This window comes from Oryctolagus cuniculus, chromosome 11 (genome assembly GCF_051225735.1).
Source record: "Oryctolagus cuniculus isolate XC-2025 breed Fujian yellow rabbit chromosome 11, ASM5122573v1, whole genome shotgun sequence".
NCBI classification, from domain to species: domain Eukaryota; kingdom Metazoa; phylum Chordata; class Mammalia; order Lagomorpha; family Leporidae; genus Oryctolagus; species Oryctolagus cuniculus.
In genome coordinates, this window is record NC_142877.1 from 1,181,742 (window position 1) to 1,204,050 (window position 22,309).

General features: G+C 63.6%; 2 protein-coding genes across 8 annotated transcripts in view; both read right to left on the bottom strand.

Moving 5' to 3' along the window:
* Window positions 1–1,375: 1,375 nt before the first annotated feature.
* Window positions 1,376–18,445, bottom strand: MTG2 (mitochondrial ribosome associated GTPase 2). 4 transcript variants are annotated; one of them, XM_089306938.1, is made up of 8 exons: window positions 18,076–18,331; window positions 16,091–16,207; window positions 11,445–11,652; window positions 9,283–9,430; window positions 8,815–8,930; window positions 8,013–8,231; window positions 7,691–7,829; window positions 1,376–6,992 (listed from the first exon to the last, which is right to left on the bottom strand). In XM_089306938.1, the coding sequence occupies exons 3-8, from the start codon at window positions 11,646–11,648 to the stop codon at window positions 6,547–6,549; spliced, it is 1,272 nt and encodes a 423-aa protein (XP_089163064.1). In that variant the 5' UTR covers window positions 11,649–11,652; window positions 16,091–16,207; window positions 18,076–18,331; the 3' UTR covers window positions 1,376–6,546. The 4 variants fall into 4 exon arrangements, with proteins under 4 accessions (XP_089163064.1, XP_008251740.4, XP_008251743.4 ...); XM_008253518.5 differs by lacking the exons at window positions 16,091–16,207; window positions 18,076–18,331 and adding an exon at window positions 18,338–18,445; XM_008253521.5 differs by lacking the exon at window positions 16,091–16,207.
* The window catches only part of SS18L1 (SS18L1 subunit of BAF chromatin remodeling complex), a 51,663-nt gene continuing 30,729 nt past the window's right edge, over window positions 1,376–22,309 (bottom strand). For all 4 annotated transcript variants that reach the window (XM_051839645.3, XM_089306941.1, XM_089306942.1 and 1 more), the window contains 3 exons: window positions 22,141–22,268; window positions 18,338–20,610; window positions 1,376–1,697 (listed from right to left, as the gene is read on the bottom strand). In XM_051839645.3, coding sequence (XP_051695605.1) covers window positions 20,584–20,610; window positions 22,141–22,268 — 155 coding nt within the window. In that variant the 3' untranslated portion in view covers window positions 1,376–1,697; window positions 18,338–20,583. The remainder of the gene's footprint in view (window positions 1,698–18,337; window positions 20,611–22,140; window positions 22,269–22,309) is intronic.

A 22,309-nucleotide genomic window follows, 5' to 3' on the forward strand; every position in this document is an offset into this window, starting at 1 on the left:
CTGGCGGGGCAGTGGGAGCCCACCCTCGGGCCCCTCCCACCCTGGCTGCCCCCTGGCCTCAGGGCCCGCCTCCAGAGCTGGAGGCAGGGGAGGCTGTGGGTGGGCAGTGCCCGGCTGGGGCAGGGAAGTTGGTGCCCACCAAGGCCCTGTTCTGCTCCCCCCACTAGCCTGGAGCCACCAGACACCTGGGCTGCAGGTCCGCGCGGACAGCGCTGTGGCGTGTGCATGTGGCGTGTGCGTCCCACGGCCGCGCCTGCTGTGGGTCTGGACTCGGGGCAGATCTGGCTGCGAGTCTGGGGTCTTTGCAGGCAGATCTGGGTTCTCCCCTCCCCTCCGACCCCCAGCCCAATGCCAAGGACACTTGGGAGGAGGGGCAGGGGCTCAGTCCAGAGAGCCATGGCGTTCTCCGGAAAGACAGGGACTAGGGCTGGGGGAGCTGGACCCCTGCACGCTGGGCCAGGGCACAGCCCTGCTCAACCCACAGGACTGCAAGCTTCTGCCCGGTGGACCCCTGGTGACGCCCCAGACCCCTGTGAGCGGCTGAAGGGAGCAGCCTTGACCCCGTGGCCCCGCTAGGATGCACCTGCCTTCCACACCTTGTTGCCCCCACTGTACAGATGAGAAAAGTGAGGCTGGGGAGTGACTGACACCCCGCCCTCCCCAACCACATCCGCCCATCCCGTCTGGGCCGAGGTGCACGCAGGCCACAACAGGGAGGGGTTCTGGACCCACTGGGTTCTCAGAGAGGTCTCCCCTCAGGAGGCGGATGACCTCCGAGGACGGTGTCACACGGCCCTATCCCCAGCACGCACTGCTCCACCCCACGGGGGCCCCACCCATAAGTTCAGTGCCACGGGCTGTCGGGTCACTGGGCTGCGTCCCGGAGGCCACCCTGACCCACCCTTGCCTGCGTTGTGCTGTGGGAGACCTGGGAGGAGCTCCAGGCTCCTGGCTTCAGACTGGCCCAGCTCCAGCCCGTGTGGCCATTTGGGAAGTGAACCAGCAGAAGGAAGGTATCTTTCTCTCTTTCAATAACAAAGAAATCTTCATTTACTTATTTATTTGAAAGGTAGAGAAATGGAGAGAGGAGAGACAGAGATCTTCCCCCTGCTGTTCATTCCCCAGGCTGCACTGGCCAGGTGTGGCACAGGCTGAAGCCAGGAGCCAGGCACTCCATCCAGGCCTCCCTGGGGGTGGAAGGGCCCAAGGCCTTGAGCCCTCTGCTTCCTCCCCAGGCCCAGCAGAAGGATGGACAGGAAGTGGAGTAGCTGGGACTCAAGGGGGCACTCCAATCCAGGACTCTGATGTGCAAAGTGTGGCTTAACCCACCAAACCACACTGCTGGTCCCTGTGGCAAAAGCTTAAATTTGTCTCCTTTTTTAAATATAAAGGATTTATTTACTTATTTGAGAGGCAGAGTTAGAGGGAGAGACTGAGAGGTCTTCCATCCGCTGGTTCACCAGCAATGGCCGGAGCTGAGGTGGGCCAGTCTGCAGCCAGGAGCCAGGAGCTTCTTCCGGGTCTCCCACGCGGGTGCAGGGGCCCAAGCACTTGGGCATCTTCTCCTGCTTTCCCAGGCCATGGCAGAGAGCTGGATGAGAAGAGGAACGACCAGACAGAAACCGGTGCCCATACGGAGTGCAGGTGCCGCAGGTGGAGGCTTAGCCGACTGTGCCCCAGCGCTGGCTCCAGTCTCTCTACCATAACATGTACAGGTTAGGTGTGCAGCTGGCTGGCACGCAGTTCATTCACACTGCTGAGCCGCCGTCACACTGTCTCCCTGCAGAACGTCCTCACCTTCCCAACACCTGTAAGCATGACACACACTCCACGGGACTTCATCAGGGGAGAGGCATGACGCCTCCAAGGCGAGGACCCCGTGTGCTGCCTCTGCGGCACGGCCACCTCTGTTCCTCTGTCCTAAAGTCCCTGATGACGGCGCACCTGTCCACTGCCTCGGACCCCAGCCACGCAAGGAGGCGGCCTAAGCACAGTCAGCGGCAGGAGGTCTCCTCTCCGGCCTGACTCCCTTGTGGCCCACGGCGCTCTGGGCATCCCGAGCTGGTTCCCCTCGCTCTGAGCAGGGTCCACCTGCAGCCTGCTGGGCGCCTCACTGACTGGAGACAAGGAGCGTCCTTCTCTCATGAGCTAGGGGTCCAGCTTGAGACGCCGGCAGGGCCTCGGGTGCGGTGTTGCTTTTGGCTTCCAGAAGAGGGGTGGGGTTCATGGGGGCCTTGGAAGGGCACAGCCTCAGTGCGGGCTGTGTCCTTAGGGAGGCGGGGGCATGGCGGGGGCAGGCGGGCTCTGCTCCAGAAGAGAGGGTTTGTGATGCGCACGCAGGGGGAGGGGGAGGTGACGGGATCGTCTCTGGCCGCAGGGGTCCGAGGGCAGAGCAGGTGCGCTGCCGTGGTCATGGCGCCAGCCTGTTGTGTGCCTGCTACAGGACTCGGGACGCCACGTTCGAGGGGTGCGCGCGGGGTGCAATAACGCGCCCCGAGGAACGGCCACGCGGCCTTACGTGGAGACCACGTCTTCGCAGCCGGCCCAGGATCCTGAGGCGAGGGCGCCCTGGATGCAGAGCGGGCTCAGCCCGACTGGCGTCCTCAGGACAGGAAGCGCGTGGGCCAGGCTGCTGCTCGCGACGTGGCGCTCCGTGTTGGAGCCCTGGTTGAGTGCTGGCTGCTCCACTTCCAGTCCAGCTCCCTGCTAATGAGCCGGGTGAGCAGTGGGGCATGCACCCGCGTGGGAGGCCTGGACTGAGCGCCTGGCTCCTGGCTCCAACCTGCACCAGTCTGTAGTCGCAGCCGTTTGCGGAGTGAACCAGCAGGTGGGAGGCACCTGTGTTGTTTCCTGTCAAATAGACAGGAGGATCTGGGGACACACAGGAAGCCACAGGAAGGCTGAGACTGGCGCGATGCAGACACAGCCATGGGTGCCAGAGCCCCCCAGGAGCTGCAAGGGCCAGGAGGGGCCTCCCTAGAGTCTGCAGAGCGGGGAAGGCCCTGCCCACACATGGACCTCAGGACGCTCCGTCTGCAGCACTAGCCCTAGGAGCCTGGACATCAGACAAAACTGCATCTTACGCTGGATAATGAAGTCCCACGTGGCACCCAGGGAACCTGGTTTCTGAAGAGGTGGCAGGGGCAGGCACCACCCTGCGGCCGCAGAGCGCCTGCAATCCCTCCGCCTGGACCAGAGCTGGGCACCCTCTGGGATCAGCACTTCGTGTCTGGCTGAACAAGCACGCGGGGACTCATGCGCCTAACACTCCCATCAAGGGCAGTCCACACCCACGGCCACTGCACTGGCGCACAAGCTCGGCTGTGCTCCACACGGCATCTCGGTGGTCTTCACCCCCACCAGGAGTCCAGCCAGGCCTGGGTCATCTGACCTCAGGGCCCAGAGAGCAGAGTGGACGCTGCATGACCCCTGGAGGCCTAGGCAAGGCCGCCTGTCGTCAGGGCTGCCCAGGGAAGCCCCGCGGGAAGCCGGGAGAGCAGCCCGGAGCCGCAGCCTCCGCTGTGTACACGGGCGGTTCTTGCTTTGAGCTTGCTAGAACCCAGTGGAACATTTTCTTGGCACCTGCCCCCTTGGTTTCCCAGGCCTCTGAAAGCCTGGCCGCCGCTGAGCACTGCCTGTTCCGATGCGACAAAGGAGCAGCCCGGGAGAGGCGCACACGGCTGCGGGTCAGGCCTGGCCCCTGCACCCGGGGAGCTCTGCAGGAGGGGATGCAGGCCTGCACGCTGGGCACTACAGGGAAACCTTGCGTCCTGAAGCGCGGGCCCCCATGTGCCCCACAATGGTGGCGGTCAATGACAGGAAGCCCAACAAGCAGCACCGGGGAAGAGACCCCATCTCTGGACGGCCTCTGGGATGAAGGCTGAGCGCGGTGGTGCGCCGGCCAGGAGGGCAGAGGGTGCAGGGTGAGAAACACCAAGGCCCAGAGGGAACTGAGCAAGTCCACGGGCCAGGCCCCACTGCCCAGTGTCCAGGCACAAGGCCTGGCCAGCACACAGGGGCCGGCGTGGGGAAGCGAGCCCTCGGCCCACCCCTGAGACGTTGGCCAGCAGCAGCTGACTGAAGGCAGCCATGGTGGTTTCAGCAGAGGCCAGTGTTCACAGGAACAGCCAGGGCGGGCAGCGGGGCGGGCAGCAGGGCGGGCGGCCACCGGGGCTGTGCTCGGAGGCGCTCGGCGGCACCTGGGCGCACTCACAAGCGGCCACCAGCCCGGTTCACCCACTCACTTCCCAGGTGCCTTCTGTGTAGCCGGAGGCTGCAGGGGTACAGCTGGGCGGGGGGGAGACCCTGTCCCTGGGGAGCGGGGAGGGGCCTCCCCTGGGGCAATGCAGCAGCCGAGACTGTCCACTCACAGGAAGAGCCTGGGGGACAGGAAGTGGACAAGGGCTTGGACGCGGTGGGTGGGGGAGGGGACCAACGCCTCTCGGGGGTTCCTGGAGTTGTCGGTGGTGACGGCTGCACCACCTGGTGAGTGCACTGACTGCCGCTCACGAGAGCCCTCCCCCGTCCACTGGTTCACTCCCCAGATGCCCACAAATGCTGGGGTGGGGCCAGGCTGAAGCTGGGAACTCAGGCCAGGCCTTCCAAGCGAGTGCAGGGACCCAGTCCCTGGGCCGTCACCTGCTGCCTCTCGGGGTATGCATCAGCAGGAAACTGGTCAGGAGTCGGGACTGGACTCGAACCCAGTACCGCAGTGAGAGAACCGGGCCCAGTGCCCGCTGCAGGAGCGACAGACCTGTAGCGAAAACGTCGTTTCTCAAACAAGACAGCACCAGGAAAGACTGTGGCCTCCCTTCCTACACCGACAGCGCCAGGGAGAGACCGGCCACATCTGAAAGGCGGCGAAGCTTCTGGGTGGCGGCCGGAGGCCCGGGGCGGCAGTGATGAGCTGCGCCTTGCACCCCAGGAGGCCGGGCCAGAGCCGGGGAGGGAGGCGCCGAGCGTTCCCCTCCCCAGGGCTCGTGCTGGGGGGCCCAGGACACAGATGAAAGCCACGGACAATTAGGGCTCGCGGGCACGGTCTGACTACACGCTCCTCAGTGGTAGCCTCAGAGACAGAAACAGATGCGAAGCCGGCTCTGGCTTCTAGAACACGAGGGCCTTTGAAATTACGCGACATTAAAGGGACGCTTCGGGTAAAAGGCCTCTCCCGCTCCGGCTGCTCATCTGACGCAGGATCAAACTGCATCGCCGCTGAACGCCCAGGTGCTGGCTCACCACTCAAGGCACGAGCAGCCCGGCTCGCCTGAGGACCCCGCGCTAACCTCCCCCGGTGGCACCCGACTCCCCAGCGGTCCCGTCTGATCACCCTCCACTTCTGTCCGCCCCTCACTTGGTTTCTACCAGACCCCACCCCAACCCTCCTACACGCCGTGGGGCGGACCCTGCTCTGCACGGAGACCCTGGGTGGGACTGAGACTTGGACCACGGGACAGAAAGAGGCCACTTTCCAAACCTCGGCGGCTGTGAGGGGCACGCAGGACTCGGCACCGTCCGCCCCGGGAAGGAGGCTGCAGTCGCCTCCGGCAGGGGCACATGAGCTTGGTTAGCGCCTCCCCAGCTCTCTTCAAATCCTCACCTACGGAGCCGAGTGGAACTCCTCACCACACCTCGCCCGAGCCGCGGGCTCCCCTGGGAACGGTGCCCGGAACCAAGGCCGCACCCCCTCCGGCGGGAAGCCGAGCCGGAAACCGCGCGTCCCTGGCTCGGATGTCGGGTGCACTCAGTAGCGAAGGCTCAGGCTGCGCTGACACAACGCAGAGTGGACGCGACAGGGGACGCTGAGGGAGGCACGGCGGCCGCCCGGGGCCCTCAGGGACACCAGGGCTCGGCCCTGCTATCCCGTGGGCTGCCGGGAAACTGGGCGAACGCGACCCCATTGCAGACACAAAGGCTCACTCCTGGGGCCGGCCCTTGGCGCTGGCATCCCACGCGGGCGTTTCAGATCCAGCTCCCTGCGAAGGCGCCAGGGGGACTGCAGCACACGGCCCCAGTGCCTGGGCCCTGCCGCCTGTGGGGGAGGCCAGGAAGGAGCTCCAGGCTCCGCTCCGACCCGACCCGACCCGACCCGACCCGACCCGACCCGACCCAGCCCAGCCCAGCCCAGCCCAGCCACTGTGGCTACTTGAGAAGAACCAGTGCATGGAAGATCTCTTTCTCCTGCTCTGTAACTCTGCCTTTCAAATAACTTAATACATCTTTAAATAAATAAGTAAATAAAGGCCCGCCTCTGCAGCCAGCCGCTACCCGAGACGCGGCGGCGGGAGCTGCGGCTCTGGCTCCGGCCTCTGGCTGGGCTGCTCGGCGGAGCTCGCCCGCGGTGGGGGCGGGCGCAGGGGTCTTCCTCTCACTGGGGTGTTACTTAGCACACGTCGGTCACTGTCGGCAAGTCAGACAGCAGGGAGCAGACTGGGTGTCAGCCGCACGCAATGTTCTACCACCCAAGGGAATCCCCACCCTCCCGAGGGGCCCACGCCGGGGGGTGGGCAGATGGAGAAGCATCAGCGGCTCCCGCAGCTACAGGCACTTTCACAGTCCAGGACCCAGATCACAACAGCCTGGCCCTGCGGCCCCCGCCCGGGCACCACCCAGGGGCGGGCGGCCGCGCCCCAGCTCCGCCTCCTCGGAGGCCGCGTGCAGCTCCCTCAGGCGCAGCAACAGCTCCTCCAGGTTCTCCCCGGTCACGGCCGACAGCGCGATGACCTCCTGGCCCAGGTGGGCCCGCAGCTGGGGCAGCCTGGCTTTGGCCTCGGGGAGATCCACCTTGTTGGCGACGATGGCGTGCGGCCGCTGGGACAGGCCTTCCTTGTACCTGTCGAGCTCGTGCTGTAAGTCCTCCACCTGAGTCCACGGCTCCGGCAGGGAGAGGTCGACCAGGAACAAGAGGCAGCGGCAGCGCTCGATGTGTCTCAGGAAGGCAAGCCCCAGGCCCCTGTTGCGGTGGGCGCCCCTCACGATGCCGGGGATGTCGGCCACTGCAGGGGAGAGCATGCGGGTCACAGCCACTGCAGGCCACTGCTGCCCTCCGTACGGAACAGCACTGGGCTGATCCTGGAGGGAGACTGGAGCCCACCTGCGGCCAGACCGGCTGCACGCGGCCTCGCCTTGGCAGGAGGCCTGCAGAGCCGAGGCTGTGCGTCACGGGCAGACGGGGTGCTGCCTGCGTGACAGGCACGGGGCCAATCAACCCGACAGCGAGTATTCAACACGCTCCTCTGGCTTCCAAAACGATTCCAGAGAGGGGAACCCGCTTCCTGAGCTCTATTAATAAGGAGATCGCCGACCGAAACGGCCACGCAGCACTTCGCAAACACCCAGTGCGTGCAAACAACCCTACCGCGGGCTGGCCATGTTCAACGGGTCCACTGTCTTCTAGAAAAAAGTCGTCTTTTCTCAGAACGGTACCGGGGAAGCTTTCTAATCACATGTTGTCTACACGACTGACGCCGCGTCCCCAGATGACAGGGAGGACAAGGCACGGGGACGGCCACGCCCGGGCTGGGGATTTAAAGCCCGGCTCCGCAGCCGGAACCGGCGGACGCCGGGTGGGACTCTGACCCGGAGAAGGGACACTCACATCGCTGCAGGCAGGAAAACTGAAGCATTTGAAACACGAGCTAAGTCTCGGGCCCCTCGTGATTTCGCTGCACCCTGGACGGGGTCAGAGCGCTACCTGCTATCTGGAGGTGGCCCTCGTAGTGGACGATGCCGACGTGGGGGTTCAGGGTCGTGAACGGGTAGGAGGCCACGGCGGGTCTGGCGTTTGAGATGGCGCGGAGGAGCGAGGACTTTCCAGCATTGGGGAACCCAACCTGGAAGACAGCGAGGACGGCTCGGGCTCAGCGGAGGGGACCTCAGGCCACGGGGTCTGCAACGGCCCGGCCCTGAAGACAGCGTGTGCGCGGGCCAAGCTGAGGGGACACTAACTGGACAGAGGCGCGACTTCCGGCCTGCAGGCCGCCTAGCCCAGTGTGTGCGTGCTGCCGGCCACTCACCAGCCCAGCGTGGGCTATGGTCTGGAGCTCCAGGTGGAGAACTCGCTCCTGACCCGGCTGTCCGGGCGTGCAGGTCACCGGGGCGCGGTTGTCGTTGGCCAGGAAGAAACGGTTGCCTTTGCCTCCGGCCCCGCCGAGCGCAGCGACGTACTCATCGCCCGGACGACACAGGTCCGCCACAACTTGACCGCCCTCCTTCACCAAGGTGCCCACGGGGACCTGAAAGCAGCGGTTTCGGGGCTCAGTCCTAGGGCAGCAGGTGAACACCGTCTCGGCCAATCGAGCCCGAAGGGAAGGGAAGCAGGGAGCAGCCCCGGTGCGGCCACCCAGGCGCAGGGGCAGGCCCAGGCACCGTCTGCCCTCACGGCCAGAGTCAGGAAAAGGTCTCGGCCCTCGTGGGACACACACCCCTCCAACCGCACAAAAGGCTTTTCCAAGTTGTGTTCCTGAAACACAGGGCAAACGGAAGCCTCTGGAAAACCAGTGCATCTGGGGTAAACCCTCCGCCCAGGGAGACACTCTGTGGGGCCTCTCGGGCAGAGGCCGCAGGAGGCCCGTGCTCTGTGGCTCTCCTCACGGGCCACCGTGTCACGGCCTGTGACGCTGTCGGACCCGCGTGGCAGCAGCACGTGTACAGGAGCCCCTTCGGGGTCTGCCTCACAGGGGACAGAACTGCTCCCCACCTGTCCGCCTGCCCCCCCCCACGCTCGAAGTCACAGGGGCCCCTCTGCGTCAGCCCCCGGGCCCTGGGGGCTGGATGGCCCGCATGAGGGACAGTGTGGCTGGAGCAGCCGCGGCTCACCCGGACATAGAGGACGGCGCCACCTCGCCCAGAGCAGTTTTTGCTGCCGCCGTCTTCCCCGTGGAAGCCCTGGTACTGTGACAGCACCGACGACAGGGACTTGACCTGCTGGTCGACTAAGATCAGAGCAAGTTACGAACGGTAAGTTACGAACGTGTGCGGGAACACGGGCTGAGGCAGGATCTGTAAGGCCACTCCTCATCCTCCTGTAACATCCTGCCACTGGAGGGTCTGCAGCCACAGCCCAGCATCAGAAGGCGACACTGAGCCTGGCCCCGCGTGCGCCCCCGCTCCGACCTCCCCCGGCTGCACAGGACAGGGAGGCCCCGCCCTCAGCACCCACCGCTGTCCCGACGTTCAGGGGCACGAACTACAGCTACCCACGCACCTGCATAGGGCAAGCAGTGGGAGGGCCCTCCCCAGGACCCCTCCCGGCGGCCCTCCCCTCCCGAGCTCCCGGGCACATGCCTCTCAAGATGACGTGGCCGCCGCTGCCTCCGTCCCCGCCGTCGGGGCCTCCGAACTCCTTGCGGGGCTCGCTGTGGAAGCAGCTCGCTCCGGAGCCTCCATTTCCTCCACGGACGAGCACTCGCCGGTGGTCCACAAAGTGCCTTTTCTACGAGAGCACACGCACCCCGCAGTCAGCAACGCTCCGGAACCTTCCCGGGAGGCCCAGTGGACGTGGAAACGCACCTGTTCTACCTGTGACAGGCTAACAAAGCTGGAGAGTGCTGATACCAATGCTGCTCCTCTCCTAAAATCCAAGGCAGAAACCAGCTCCCACAAGTGAACCAGCATTCGTAGGGCAACGCAAACCAACGCACACAAGAACGCCTTCCAAGGAGCTGGGGCGGGCTTCTGGCTTGGCTGTCATGATGCCCAAGCCCATATCACGGTGCTGGGGGTCGAGTCCCTGCTCCGTCCCCCATTCTAGCTCCTGCTAACGCAGACCTTGGGAGGCAGCAGCCAGGTGGCGGCCGCCCATGTAGGAGATCTGGACTGAGCTCCTGGCTGCTGATTTGAGCCGTTGTGGGCGTCTGGGGAGTGAACAGTGCATGAGAACTCTGTCTCTCAGATAAATGAAAAATAAGGAAATAAAGAAAAGTTCTTAAAAGATAAAATATTCTCCAAATATAAGATATTTTTCTAGCTTTTAAAAACACAAGCACAGGGGCCAGTGCTGTGACGTAGCAGGTAAAGCCACCGCCTGCAATGCCGGCATCCTATATGGGCACTGGTTCCAGTCCTGGCTACTCCACTTCCGATCCAACTCTGCTGTGGCCTAGGGAAGCCACACCCACGTGGGAGACCTGGAAGAAGCTCCTGGCTCCTGGCTTCGGATTGGCACAGCTCCAACTGCTGTGGCCACTTGGGGAGTGAACCAGTGGATGGAAGATCCCTCTCTCTGTAACTGTCTTTCAGATGAATAAAATAAATCTAAACACACACACACGTTACTAAAGGAACAGGTCTTCACTGGTGGGAAGTTCTAGGGGAGGGAGGTGCCATCTCTCTGGGACACTCGCAGTCTTGCTTGGCAGGGGCTCCTGTGTCCTGAGCAGGGACTGTCTGAGCTTGTCACCTGACAGCAGCACCCCCTCAGCCCCTAAGGGAGGTGCAGTGTAGCTAAGCAGAATGGACAAGGTTAGAATTAGTACCTACGAGCTCATCCTCACAGGAAGCTCAGCTGCCCAGGCCCCAGGCGCCCAGGGGTGCCATAGAAGCCACACGCTGCAGCCCCACAGTACCCGGGCCATCCACGGTACCCGGGCCATCCACGGTCCTGGGCCATCCACGGTACCCGGGCCATCCACAGTACCCGGGCCATCCACGGTCCTGGGCCATCCACGGTACCCGGGCCATCCACGGTCCCCGGGCCATCCACGGTCCCCGGGCCATCCACGGTACCCGGGCCATCCACGGTCCTGGGCCATCCACGGTACCCGGGCCATCCACGGTCCCGGGCCATCCACAGTACCCGGGCCATCCATGGTCCCGGGCAGGCCCAGGGCACCGGCATTTCTATTCAGTACTCTATGACGGTTTTTGTTTTTTGTTTTTTTTTTTTTTTTAAAGAAAATACACAACATTTAAGATTCTCTGGCACCACCACATGGAAAAACTATGCATTACTACTTTAAAACCTCAGTGGCCTCGCTACAAGGAAGATCCAACTCAGACTCAGGGGTGCGACTCCGGGGGAGAGAAGGTTGAGCAGGGGCCAGCCGCCTGGGCCTGACCGCCCGGCCGCATCTCCCCTGCTGCCCCGCCCGCAGCGGCAGGTGCAGGCAGGCACACAGCCGTGCTCTGGAATGTACTCCGATCTCTGTGTTGTAAAGGGATTGGTGAGCAGAACAAGAAAAACCTGACAGGCTTCAAGAGCTGTGAAGCCTCAGGTAAGAAATGCGTGTGCCCACCAGCGAGCACCGGCACTCGGCAGCCCAAGGGGGAGCCTGTCCAGACCCCCGGTGCCCCGGTGCCCCGAGCGCACTGCTCAGCCCTAGGCCTCCGGGCGTCCCCTCGTCGCCCACACACTGCACGTGGCCCTCCGGCCGCCTCATCAGGACACAGCACGCAGACGCCCTGCCCTTCCAGGAGGACACACGCAGCTGCTCCGGCCCAGGCCTCACCAACTTCTTCTCAGAGAGCGGCTTCCTTCTGGGGGGCTGCTGGTGCTCGCTGCGGGCCGCAGAGCCGAGGGAGAGGGGCCTGGGAGGCGCCTGCTGAGGGAGGCGCGGTCTGGACTGGCGGCCAGGCTGTGTGGACGGAGCGCAGCGCCCCAGGCCTTCCAGCGCGGTCCGAGATCTCGCTGAGAAAAGCCTCAGAGGCACCATGGCCCTGCAAGTCAAGACAAGACACCGGTCGGAGCCTGAGCTGCGGTGAAGCCGCGGGAGCTGCACGGAGGCACGTGTCACACAGAGCAGCGGGCCGGACTGCTTTCCCTAAGACTTTGTTTATGTGGGAGGCGGGGGGGGGGGGGAGTCTTCCATCCGCTGGGTCACTCCCCAGATGGCCGCAAGGGCTGGAGCTGGGCCGATCCAAAGCCAGGAGCCAGCAGCTTCTTCCAGGTCTCCCACACGGGTGCAGGGCCCAAGCACCTGGGCCACCTTCCACTGCTCTCCCAGGCCACAGCAGAGAGCTGGATAGGAAGTGGAGCAGCCGGGTCTCGAACCGCACCCATATGGGATGCCGGCACTGCAGGTGGAGGCTTAGCCTGCCACGCCACAGCACTGGCCCCATGAATGACTTTCTCCACGCAAAGCATGTGGTGTCCTCGCAGCCTGCCTGCTCCCTGGGGCAGGAGCTGTGTACAAGAATTCAGCCATGAAACATCTTGAAACATGGACACACCCACACGAAACATCAGGATCTGCTCAGGAAATCGGAACCTTCGGTCCAAACGGAACACCCCTCCCTCCCACACTACCCTGTGTGCTGCCTGTGCTACAGCCATGACCAGCACACCCGGAGCACACACACCACACCAGCACCCGTGCCGGGGGGCAAGGACGTGCCCGGCCGTCAGGTGGGGACAGAGTGAGGATTCTCTCCGGGTCTCTGCCCGACTCTGACACCTGCGTGACTTCCTGAGCGACGAGCCCGGTCAGCAGTGTCGGACACGGAGTCATCAATCCGCCAGCGTTTCCTGAGGGACGGAGGGGACAGAGGCTCTGCTCTTCCCCCGGGGCGACTCTGAGCAGCCCCCGGAGGGCCTCCGGTCGAGGGCTGCTCACCAGAGAGGCCGCGGCCGAGTTACAAGTGTGGGACTTTCACCCCCACCAGGCAGGCAGAGCACAGGGCACCACGTGCAGAACTGACCACCTGCAGGCGGGGAAGGCTCCCACAAACCCCCGACTCTGGGACTTGAGCGGTGGGCAGGCGCTCCAGCACGCGCACGGAGGGCGGCGCCGCCCTGCACGAGGCCTGGCGCCCCTCCTCTGTACCCTCTGCCACAGCTGGGGGACAGCGTCTCCCTGCATGCCGACGCTGCTACGGCACTGTCAGGCCTGACGGCTGCGGCAGCGTGGGGGCCGCCACGTACAGCTGGCCTCTGCGGGGGCAGGTGTGGCTCCCGCGGGGGCAGGTGTGGCTCCCGTGTGTCAGCATGAGCTGAGCTGCAGGACCCCGGCGTCCCCAGTAACTGCAGCCGTGACACAGCGTGGGGTCAGCAGCTCTGGGCGCCACAGGGCACAGTGAGGCGTCCTTTCCACCCGACTCGCGGTCACGGGGCCTCGCAGGTGCTGAGGGTCGAGAGGACAGCAGGGCCCCCGCCCTCCAGGAGGGGGGCCGCAGTCCCATCATGCACTCTGAGACGCCCCGCCCTGCGTGCCCTCACAGGACACTCCGAGGCTCCCCGCTGTGAAGTCTGAAACAGCTGTGCAGAGCGGACACGGATGCATGGATGCCGTTTACAAGCCCAACCCAGGGAGGACAGGTGCCGGCCCTCGGCAAGCGCCCGCGGGTGCCCACTGCACGCCCTCGCTGCCCCGGGAGGGGGAACGCTGTGGTGGCCGCCCCTGCAGCAAGGCGCTCGGCAGCTGGCTGACTCGGACGCCACTGCAGCCTCAGAGCAGGTTCACCTCGAAAGGAACTGGGCCACACCTCTTCCCCACACGTGTTCTCCACAGGAGGGCACGCCCCACACACCCAGGGGTACTGAGGAACCAGCCCACGGGGGCCAGCACTGGGGTGCAACGGGTAAGCCGCTGCCTGAGACTGGCATCTGATATGGGCACTGGTTCAAGTCCCGGCTGCTCCACTTCGGTCCAGCTCTCTGCTATGGCCTGGGACAGCAGGGGAGCACGGCCCGAGTGCTTGGGCCCTGCACCCACGGGAGACCTGGAAGAAGCTCTGGGCTCCTGTCAGGCCAAGCCCTAGCCATTGTGGCCATTTGGGGAGTGAACCAGTGGACGGAAGACCTCTCTTGCTAACTCTTTCAAAGACATAAAAATATCTAAAAAAAATTCCCCAAATCCCAGCCCACGCAGAGAGCCATGCCCGTGGGCTCCTGACGCACAAGCACTGATCACACAACGGAAGGGGTGGAGGGGGCTGAGGGGACCCTCGGGGGGCGAGGTTTCCACACTTCTGAACACACAGATCAACCCCGGGAGACGACGGGAGGTCAGGTACAGAGACTGCAATCCCCAGAGCGACTGCTACAGCCAACAGAGAAGTTCAACGCAGAGGTAAAAACTATTCGGATGAACAAGCCAGGAGGAAGAGTACAACACAGAACAGAACCCGAGGGAGCGCGGGGAAGCAACGGGGGCACCGGACACCAGGGCTCGACTATCCGACGGATTCCACTGTGATGCTTTTAAAATTCCAATGGGTCTCTCTCTCTCTGCCTTTCAAATAAATACCTTTTTTTTTAAAGGGGGGTTTGGTGTTGTGCAGCAGGCTAAACTACCGTCTGTAACGCCAGTATCCCTGAGAGCTGCTTCAAGTCCTAGCTGCTGTTTCTGATCCAGCTCCCTGCTAATGCACCTGGGAAAGCAGTGGAGGATGGGCCAAGTGCTTGGGGCTTGCACCCACGTGGGAGACCTGGATGGAGCTCCAGGCTCCTGGCTGCAGCCTGGCCCAGCCCTGGCCGTTGCACTCATTTGGGGAGTGACCCAGTGGATGAAGAAATCTCCCTCTATTCCTTCCCCTCCTCTTTCAAATCAATCAATCAATCAATCTTCAGGGACCGCGCTGTGGTGCAGCAGGTGAAGCTGCAGCCTGCAGTGCCGGCATCCCATATGGACGCTGGTTTGAGTCCCGGCTGCTCCACTTCCGATCAGCTCTCTGCTGTGGCCTGGGAAAGCAGTAGAAGATGGCCCAGGTCCTTGGGCCCCTGCACCCACGTGGGAGACCTGGAAGAAGCTCCCGGCTCCTGGCTTTGGATTGGCGCAGGTCCAGCGGTTGAGGCCAATTGGGGAATGAACCAGCGGATGGAAGACCCCTCTCTCTCTCTGCCTCTTCTTCTCTCTGTGTGTAACTCTTTCTTTCTTTCTTTTCTTTTCTTTTTTTTTTTTTTTTTTTTTTTGACAGGCAGAGTGGACAGTGAGAGAGAGAGACAGAAAGATCTTCCTTTGCCATTGGTTCACCCTCCAATGGCCGCCGCGGCCAGCATGCTGCGGCCGGTGCACTGCACTGATCTGAAGCCAGGAGCCAGGTGCTTCTCCTGGTCTCCCATGGGGTGCAGGGCCCAAGCACTTGGGCCATCCTCCACTGCACTCCCTGGCCACAGCAGAGAGCTGGCCCGGAAGAGGGGCAACCAGGACAGGATCCGGCGCCCCAACCAGGACTAGAACCTGATGTGCCGGCGCCACAAGGTGGAGGATTATTCTAGTAAGCCGCAGTGCCGGCCAACTCTTTCAAATAAATAAAGAAATCTTTAAAAAAACAAACAAACAAAAAAAAAACAAAAACAAAACAAAAACAAAAAAACAACCAAAAACCTGAGAATTCAGGGAAGAAGCAAACACAACTGACCACACAGGGGCAGGTGTCTGGCCTAGAACTGAGCTGTCCACATCCCACTCTGGGGCCTGGGCTGATCCCTGCTCTGGCTCCAGCTTCCTGCCACCCATGTGACCCCGGGACGGAGTTTCCAGCTGACCTGGGCTTTGGCTCAGTCTGTTGTGGGCATCTGTGGGCTCCCTCCCTGGCTCTGTGCCTCCACAATAAATGCATGCATTAATCAATCAAAATAACAGGAAGAAATAAAACGGTAGAAACAAAACCTGAACGAGACAGCCAACACTGACCTTTCTAGAACAGTACAGCCGACAGCCACAGAATGCACAGTGACCCTGAGCCCCCAGGACGTCTGGGAGCCATCAGACTACAACCTCGAGCCGCACAGAACCAGGTCCAAGTCGCCCGCTACCTCTCGGAGACCTCAGGTGTCTCCAAGTCGCCCGCTACCTCTCGGAGACCTCAGGTATCGGAATCGGGAAGCCTTCTTACACACAATCTACTCGTCAAGTCCAGGGGCCGTGTGGCGCAGCAGGGGAAGCCGCCGCCTGCACCCGTTACAGCCCCGGCTGCTCCACCCTGCAAACGGCCCAAGTGCTTGGGTGCCGGCCACCCGTGTGGGAGACCTGGGTGGAGGCTTGGTGCTGGGCCAACACCAGCCGCTGTGGCCATTTGAGGAGCAAACCAGTGGGTGGACATCTAACTCTGCCTTTCAAATAAATAAATCTTTTGTAAAATAGGAGCAAATGGAAAATATTTTTTGAACTGAGTAACCAAAACACAAAATACAGAATCGATGGAATTCACCTACAATAGTGCTTGGAGAGATGGCAACAGTCTGAAAAGCTTGTGTTCCTCAAGGCACCTGAGCCAACGCCTCAAGGGGCAGTGCTGGCTAGCAGGCGAAGCGGCTGCATCCCTGTGGGCGCTGTTTGGGGAATGACCAGAGGATGCTAACCCGCATGTCCCACGGAAATGTCTAACCCCACCCCAACCCACATGTCCCAGGGGTCTAACTCCCCTGCAGGGCTCATTCTGCATGTCCCAGGTGTCTAACCCCCCCCCAGGACCCAGGGTGTCTAACCCCGCAGGTCCCCGGGGTGTGTCTCTAACACTTCCCCCGCAGGTCCCTGGGGTGTGTCTCTAACCCTCTCCCGCAGGTCCCAGGGGTGTCTGTCTAACCCCGCATGTTCCCGGGGTGTCTAACCCCGCAGGTCCCCGGGGTGTGTCTCTAACCCTCCCCCGCAGGGCTCACCCCACATGTCCCCGGGGTGTGTCTCTAACACTTCCCCCGCATGTCCCCAGGGTGTCTGTCTAACCCCGAAGGTCCCCGGGGTGTGTCTCTAACCCTCTCCCGCAGGTCCCCGGGTGTCTAACCCCGCAGGTCCACGGGGTGTCTAACACTTCCCCCGCATGTCCCCGGGGTGTCTGTCTAACCCTCTCCCGCAGGTCCCCGGGGTGTGTCTCTAACCCTCTCCTGCAGGTCCCAGTGGTGTCTGTCTAACCCTCTCCCGCAGGTCCCCGGGGTGTCTAACCCCGCAGGTCCCCGGGGTGTGTCTCTAACCCTCTCCCGCAGGTCCCAGGGGTGTCTAACCCCGCATGTCCCCGGGGTGTCTAACCCCGCATGTCCCTGGGGTGTGTCTCTAACCCTCTCCCGCAGGGCTCACCCCACATGTCCCCGGGGTGTGTCTCTAACACTTCCCCCGCATGTCCCAGGGGTGTCTAACCCCGCAGGTCCCAGGAGTGTGTCTCTAACCCTCCCCCACAGGGCTCACCCCGCATGTCCCAGGGTGTCTATAACACTTCCCCCACAGGTCCCCGGGGTGTCTAACCCCGCATGTCCCCAGGGTGTCTGTCTAACCCCGCAGGTCCCCGGGGTGTGTCTCTAACACTTCCCCCGCAGGTCCCCGGGGTGTCTGTCTAACCTCGCAGGTCCCCGGGGTGTCTAACCCCGCAGGCCCCGGGGTGTCGCTCCCCGTCTTCGTGGAGGAACGACACAGGACCCTGCGCTGTTCTTCTGTCTGCTCAGCCCTCCCCGGGTTTGCTGCTGGTTCTTCCCGGGTTGGCTACCGTCCCTTCCACCTCCGTGGAAGGGCGGTTCCCCCTGCCACATTCCCCACTTCCGCGGGGGAGCGGCACACCGCCGGCCGGCTCTCTTGGGGGCTGCACAGGTGTTCCTTCAGATGTTCCCCTTAGATGTTCCTGGTGCATGCCGTCTCTCTCCTCCTTTATAGTCCTCCTCCGCCAATCCTAACTCGGCTGCCCACACGCCGAGTACGCTGCTCTCCTCCAATCAGGAGCAAGTCCTACAGTTTATTAGTTGAACTGGAGGCAGCTGTGCGGAAGCTGTTTACTTCTCTCCCAGCGCCATATTGTGGGAGAGCAGATGCATAGAATAAGTCTTAATTCCAGTAACTCAGTCCAGTCCGGGCTGCTCCCCACACGGGGTGTGTCTCTAACCCTCTCCCGCATGTCCCAGGGGTGTCTGTCTAACCCCGCATGTCCCCGGGGTGTCTGTCTAACCCCGCAGGTCCCCGGGGTGTGTCTCTAACACTTCCCCCGCATGTCCCCGGGGTGTCTGTCTAACCCCGCAGGTCCCCGGGGTGTGTCTCTAACACTTCCCCCGCATGTCCCAGGGGTGTCTGTCTAACCCTCTCCCGCAGGTCCCCGGGGTGTCTGTCTAACCCCGCAGGTCCCCGGGGTGTCTGTCTAACCCCGCAGGTCCCCGGGTTGTCTGTCTAACCCTCTCCCGCAGGTCCCCGGGGTGTGTCTCTAACGCTCCCCCGCAGGGCTCACCCCGCACGTCCCAGGGTCTCTCTAACCCCGCACGCCCCAGAGGATCTCCTCTTGGTTTCTCCAGAAATCCACCCTCTGCTCCTGCGTGTGGCGCGTGCGCCGTGCCCCGCAATGCGACCCGCCCTGCGGCGGAGCCTGGGTCCAGGCCGGCAGGGGTGGAGACGGAGCCACGGCGGGCAGCGGCGGACCACGCCGCGAGCCCCGCGCCACACTGGAACCCCGGTCGCCAGCACTGCTCCACCGCGCGCCGCCCCTCACTCACCGGCGCGGTAGAACGTCCTTCCGGCGCACCGGAAGCGGCCGACTACTTCCGGGGCACCGGAGGCGGCCGACTACTTCCGGGGCCGCCGGCCCGGCCCGCGGAGCGCGTGCTGGCGCGCATGTGCGGAAGGCGGGGCCGGGGTGTTCTGGGGGGTGGGCTGGCCGCCCCAGCCGCGGGCCCAGCGGTGCGTGCGTGCAGAACCCGCGGCGCCGCGAACGGCATCAAGACTCGCTTCACGGGGCTGAAGAACCAGTTTATTGAGACGACACAGGAGGCGCAGTGGCCGCCCGCCGGGGCAGCCTCCCGCGTGTCCGCCGGCCTCGCGTGGACGGCCCGGCGGCCGCGGCGCCTCCACGCTCGCCGGCCTCACGCTCGCCCCGCGGTGTTACAAAAAACGGACGACAAACAATAAATAAAACTGTTACTCCTCGTTAAATATATTAACACCAACGATGTATAAATTAGGGAACAAATGTACAAACTATTTCACAAAGTGCTTCTCAAAATATATGCACGACATTCATTCGAGTTCTTAATGTAAGACATTTCCGGCCGAGGTCCCGGGGCCGGGTTTGCGGGGTCCTTCTCAAGACGCGTTTACGCGGCCCCGAGGCCGGTGCAGGGGTGAGGCAGGTGCACCCCGAGGCGGGCGCAGGGATGAGGCAGGTGCACCCCGAGGCGGGCGCAGGGGTGAGGCAGGTGCACCCCGAGGCGGGCGCGCCCGGAGGCAGGTGCACCCCGGTGGGCGCAGGGGCGAGGCAGGTGCACCCCGAGGCGGGCGCGCCCCGAGACAGGGGAGAGGGAGGCGGGCTGTCTTCGCTCAGGGGGTTCTGGCCGTCAGCCTCGGGCGCTGGACCCCGCATTCCCAGCGCGGGCCTCAGGGCCAGGGCAGTGCTGGCCAGGCGCTAAAGCGCCCCATGACCAAACAACTGATTCTTAAAAATCCTGAACAGCGCTCTTGAGCGGCCTTAAACACCAAGGACTGGATATCGTCTTGTGTTTTCCTGGTAGCTCTTGAAAGAGACCCGCATTTACCCAACGGTGTTTAGAGAGAACCCACAGTGAGAGCCTGTGGCCCGCGTGAGGGCTGGCCAGGCGTCCGGCAACAGTGAGGTCCTGCCTGTGGTCCAGGTGAGGGCTGGCCAGGCGTGCGCGCCGCCTCAGTGGACAGGCTGCCTGTGGGGTTTCCCAAGCAGATTCTGACGTGGGGCTGATGTCGGGAAGCACGCGTCACTCAGGTTTCTCCGAGACCTGCACTCACGCGGCGGAGAACACGGTAACATTACCGGGCTCTTCAAACCGAACGTGATGCTGGTTATCCCCAAAAGGAGGGGGCACTCGCTTGGGGAGCTGGGCAGTGGGTCCCGGCAGAAGTAATCAGAACCACAGCCCGCCGCCGTCTGGAGCGCCGTGCTCTGTACAGAGGACGGGTGTATCCACCCCCAGCAATGCCCGTCAACTACAGGCAAGTGCCAAGGCCATTCCTGGAGGACCGTGTCCCCGCCGGGGCCGGCACACAAGGCCCTCACGGACGCGCACACTTGGAAGACGCTCACTGATCCCTCTTCACTTCGTAGGACAAACACATGACACTTTTGGCTCAACAGGACTGGCAGGGCACGGCCATCAGCCAGCTCCGGGAGCCCATCCGCGGCCCGTCCAGGGGAAGCAGCTTTGTCCTTCCACTGAGTAAGACACTGGCCAACAGAGAAGACAGCGCCAGCACCGGGGCCCAGGAAGCGGCTGCCACCCCGCCCCGACCACGGGGAAGGGAGGAGGCTGCGCCCAGGGCTGTGCCGGGTCACGCCGGCCCCTGTGCCCGACCACGGAGGCACAGGGAGAAGCTGCCGCCCGGGGCTGTGCCCGGGTCACGCGCAGGTGCAGTTGAAGAAAGTCACAGCCCACATTCCAACACGTGTGTGGGGAGAGAGCCGACCCTGGTCTGTTCCCATGAACACACGGATGAAGTGTGGGTAGACACAGCCCATCGCTGGACAGAATCCCGTGATGACGAGATGACCCCGCAGCCAGCCAGAAGCATCGAGGGGCTGCGCACAGAGAAGGGACAGCCTCTCCATCGTGTCCAGCAGCACGCGGCCAGGCAGCCGCGGGGCACGTGCGGCCTCATACCCAGCATGGCGCTGGGCACAGCGGCCACCAGCACGTCACAGTTCACCAGAACTGCCGTCGGCCCGTGCACGCCCTGGACGGACACGCTGTACAAGTGCTCCAGGAACTCCCGTCCCCTACTGCTGGTAGTTCCCATACTGGCCCTGAAAGAGATCAACACAGATTATGCCTCGGCCGCTGTGAGTACAAGGTGGGGCAGACCCCACCGCCAGGCAACACGTGGGGGACGGGAGGAAGGAGGCGAAGACCGGCCAGCTCTGCGAGGCAGGCGGCCTGGCTCCCGGGTGGGACCGCCCCCCTCGGCTGAGCTTCAGGTCAGAGCCAGAGGGCTGAGCGCTACCCTGGGCTCACTGTGGCCGGGCAGGTGTCCTAGCCAGAGCCTCGCCTGACCCAGCCTCGAAGGGGTCTCCAGCCGCAGGTCTGAGCACCCCAGATGCCAGCCACACCTCCCGCCTCGTTGAAGTGGGAGTGCAGGAAGTGGCCGAGGGTATGGGTTTGAGTCAATAGAAAATGTACAGCGCGTGCAGGTGGCCAGCGCCACCACGGGACTGGAGGCCCCGGGCGGGGGCGGGTCATCCGACCAAGACTGAGTCACTCCCCAGGTGCTTGTCGGGCTTCCTGGAAACAGCCAGCCCAGAAGCGAGGGAGGGGGGCTGCTGGGGTCTGTGCCTCCCTGGCCCGGGAGCCGCTTGTGAGCGGGAATGGGGTCTGATCAGCCTACCTGCTCCTCCACAGCTGGGTCAGAGGGAACCCCAAGACTGGAGGCCAACGGCCGAGAGCGGCAGTCCTGGCCACCCACGGTCAGGGCTGGCCCGGTGGGTCCCAGGGGGGCTTGTGTGTCTCCGTGGTCAGAGGAAACCCCAAGACTGGAGGCCAACGGCCGAGAGCGGCAGTCCTGGCCACCCACGGTCAGGGCTGGCCCGGTGGGTCCCAGGGGGGCTTGTGTGTCTCCGTGAGCACCCACAGGCAGTGCCCAGAGACCCAGCCCTGAACCCAGCAGAGTCGATGCTGAGACTGGGGCCAGCAGCTCTCCGGAGAACACTACATCACTGTCGGGGAGTCGGACGGACACGCGTCCCAGAGTGGATTCCCCGTCTCCCTCGCTTGCGTCTCCTCTGCAGGCACAAAGGCGCTGTCTCCCAGGCCACACAATTAGGCCGGGATGCTCACCGCTTATTCCCAGGACCCTATCGAGGAAGGCCTCGCCTCACCAGAACGAAGCCCTGGCTCTGATCTGCCCAGCCAGTGCTCCTCGGCAGGTGCAGCCAGCCTCAGCTCTGTGGGGCCCCGCTCACCTGCCACCTTGGCAGGCACGGTCCCGCCTGGCTCCCCCCTCCAGTGCTTCCCCACGTCTTTGCCCCAGGACGACACCACCTGTGCCTGCCCGCCCCCGGATAAGGGCCGTGCTCTGTGCCTGCCCGCCCCCACCCCAGCAGACGCACAGTGGATGTTTGCAGAGTGAACGGAGGAACGGAGAGAATCCTGCCCGTGGGTCTAGCCGCCCGACAGAGTACAGTGCAAATGCAGAGTGACTTAAAGACCTCACGGCTCAGGACTCGCACTCCGGAGGGAGCCTGGAAGCCAGCGAGCTCTGCCTGATTGTTCCTGACGCCCGCAAGCGAGACCCTGGTCACGCTGCGACGGGCGCGTCTGCAAACACCCAGAACGCTTGCCTGCTCGTAGCCGTAGGGCCGCTGCTGCTGGGAGGACGGTCCGGCCTGTGACGCTCTGTAGCTTCCGTACTGCTGGCCTTGTCCCTGCTGGTAGCCGGAGTACTGCGAGGGGGCTCCCTGGGCAGGCCCTGAGAAGACACGGGGGCCGTGAGGCCAGGCTGCGCGTTAG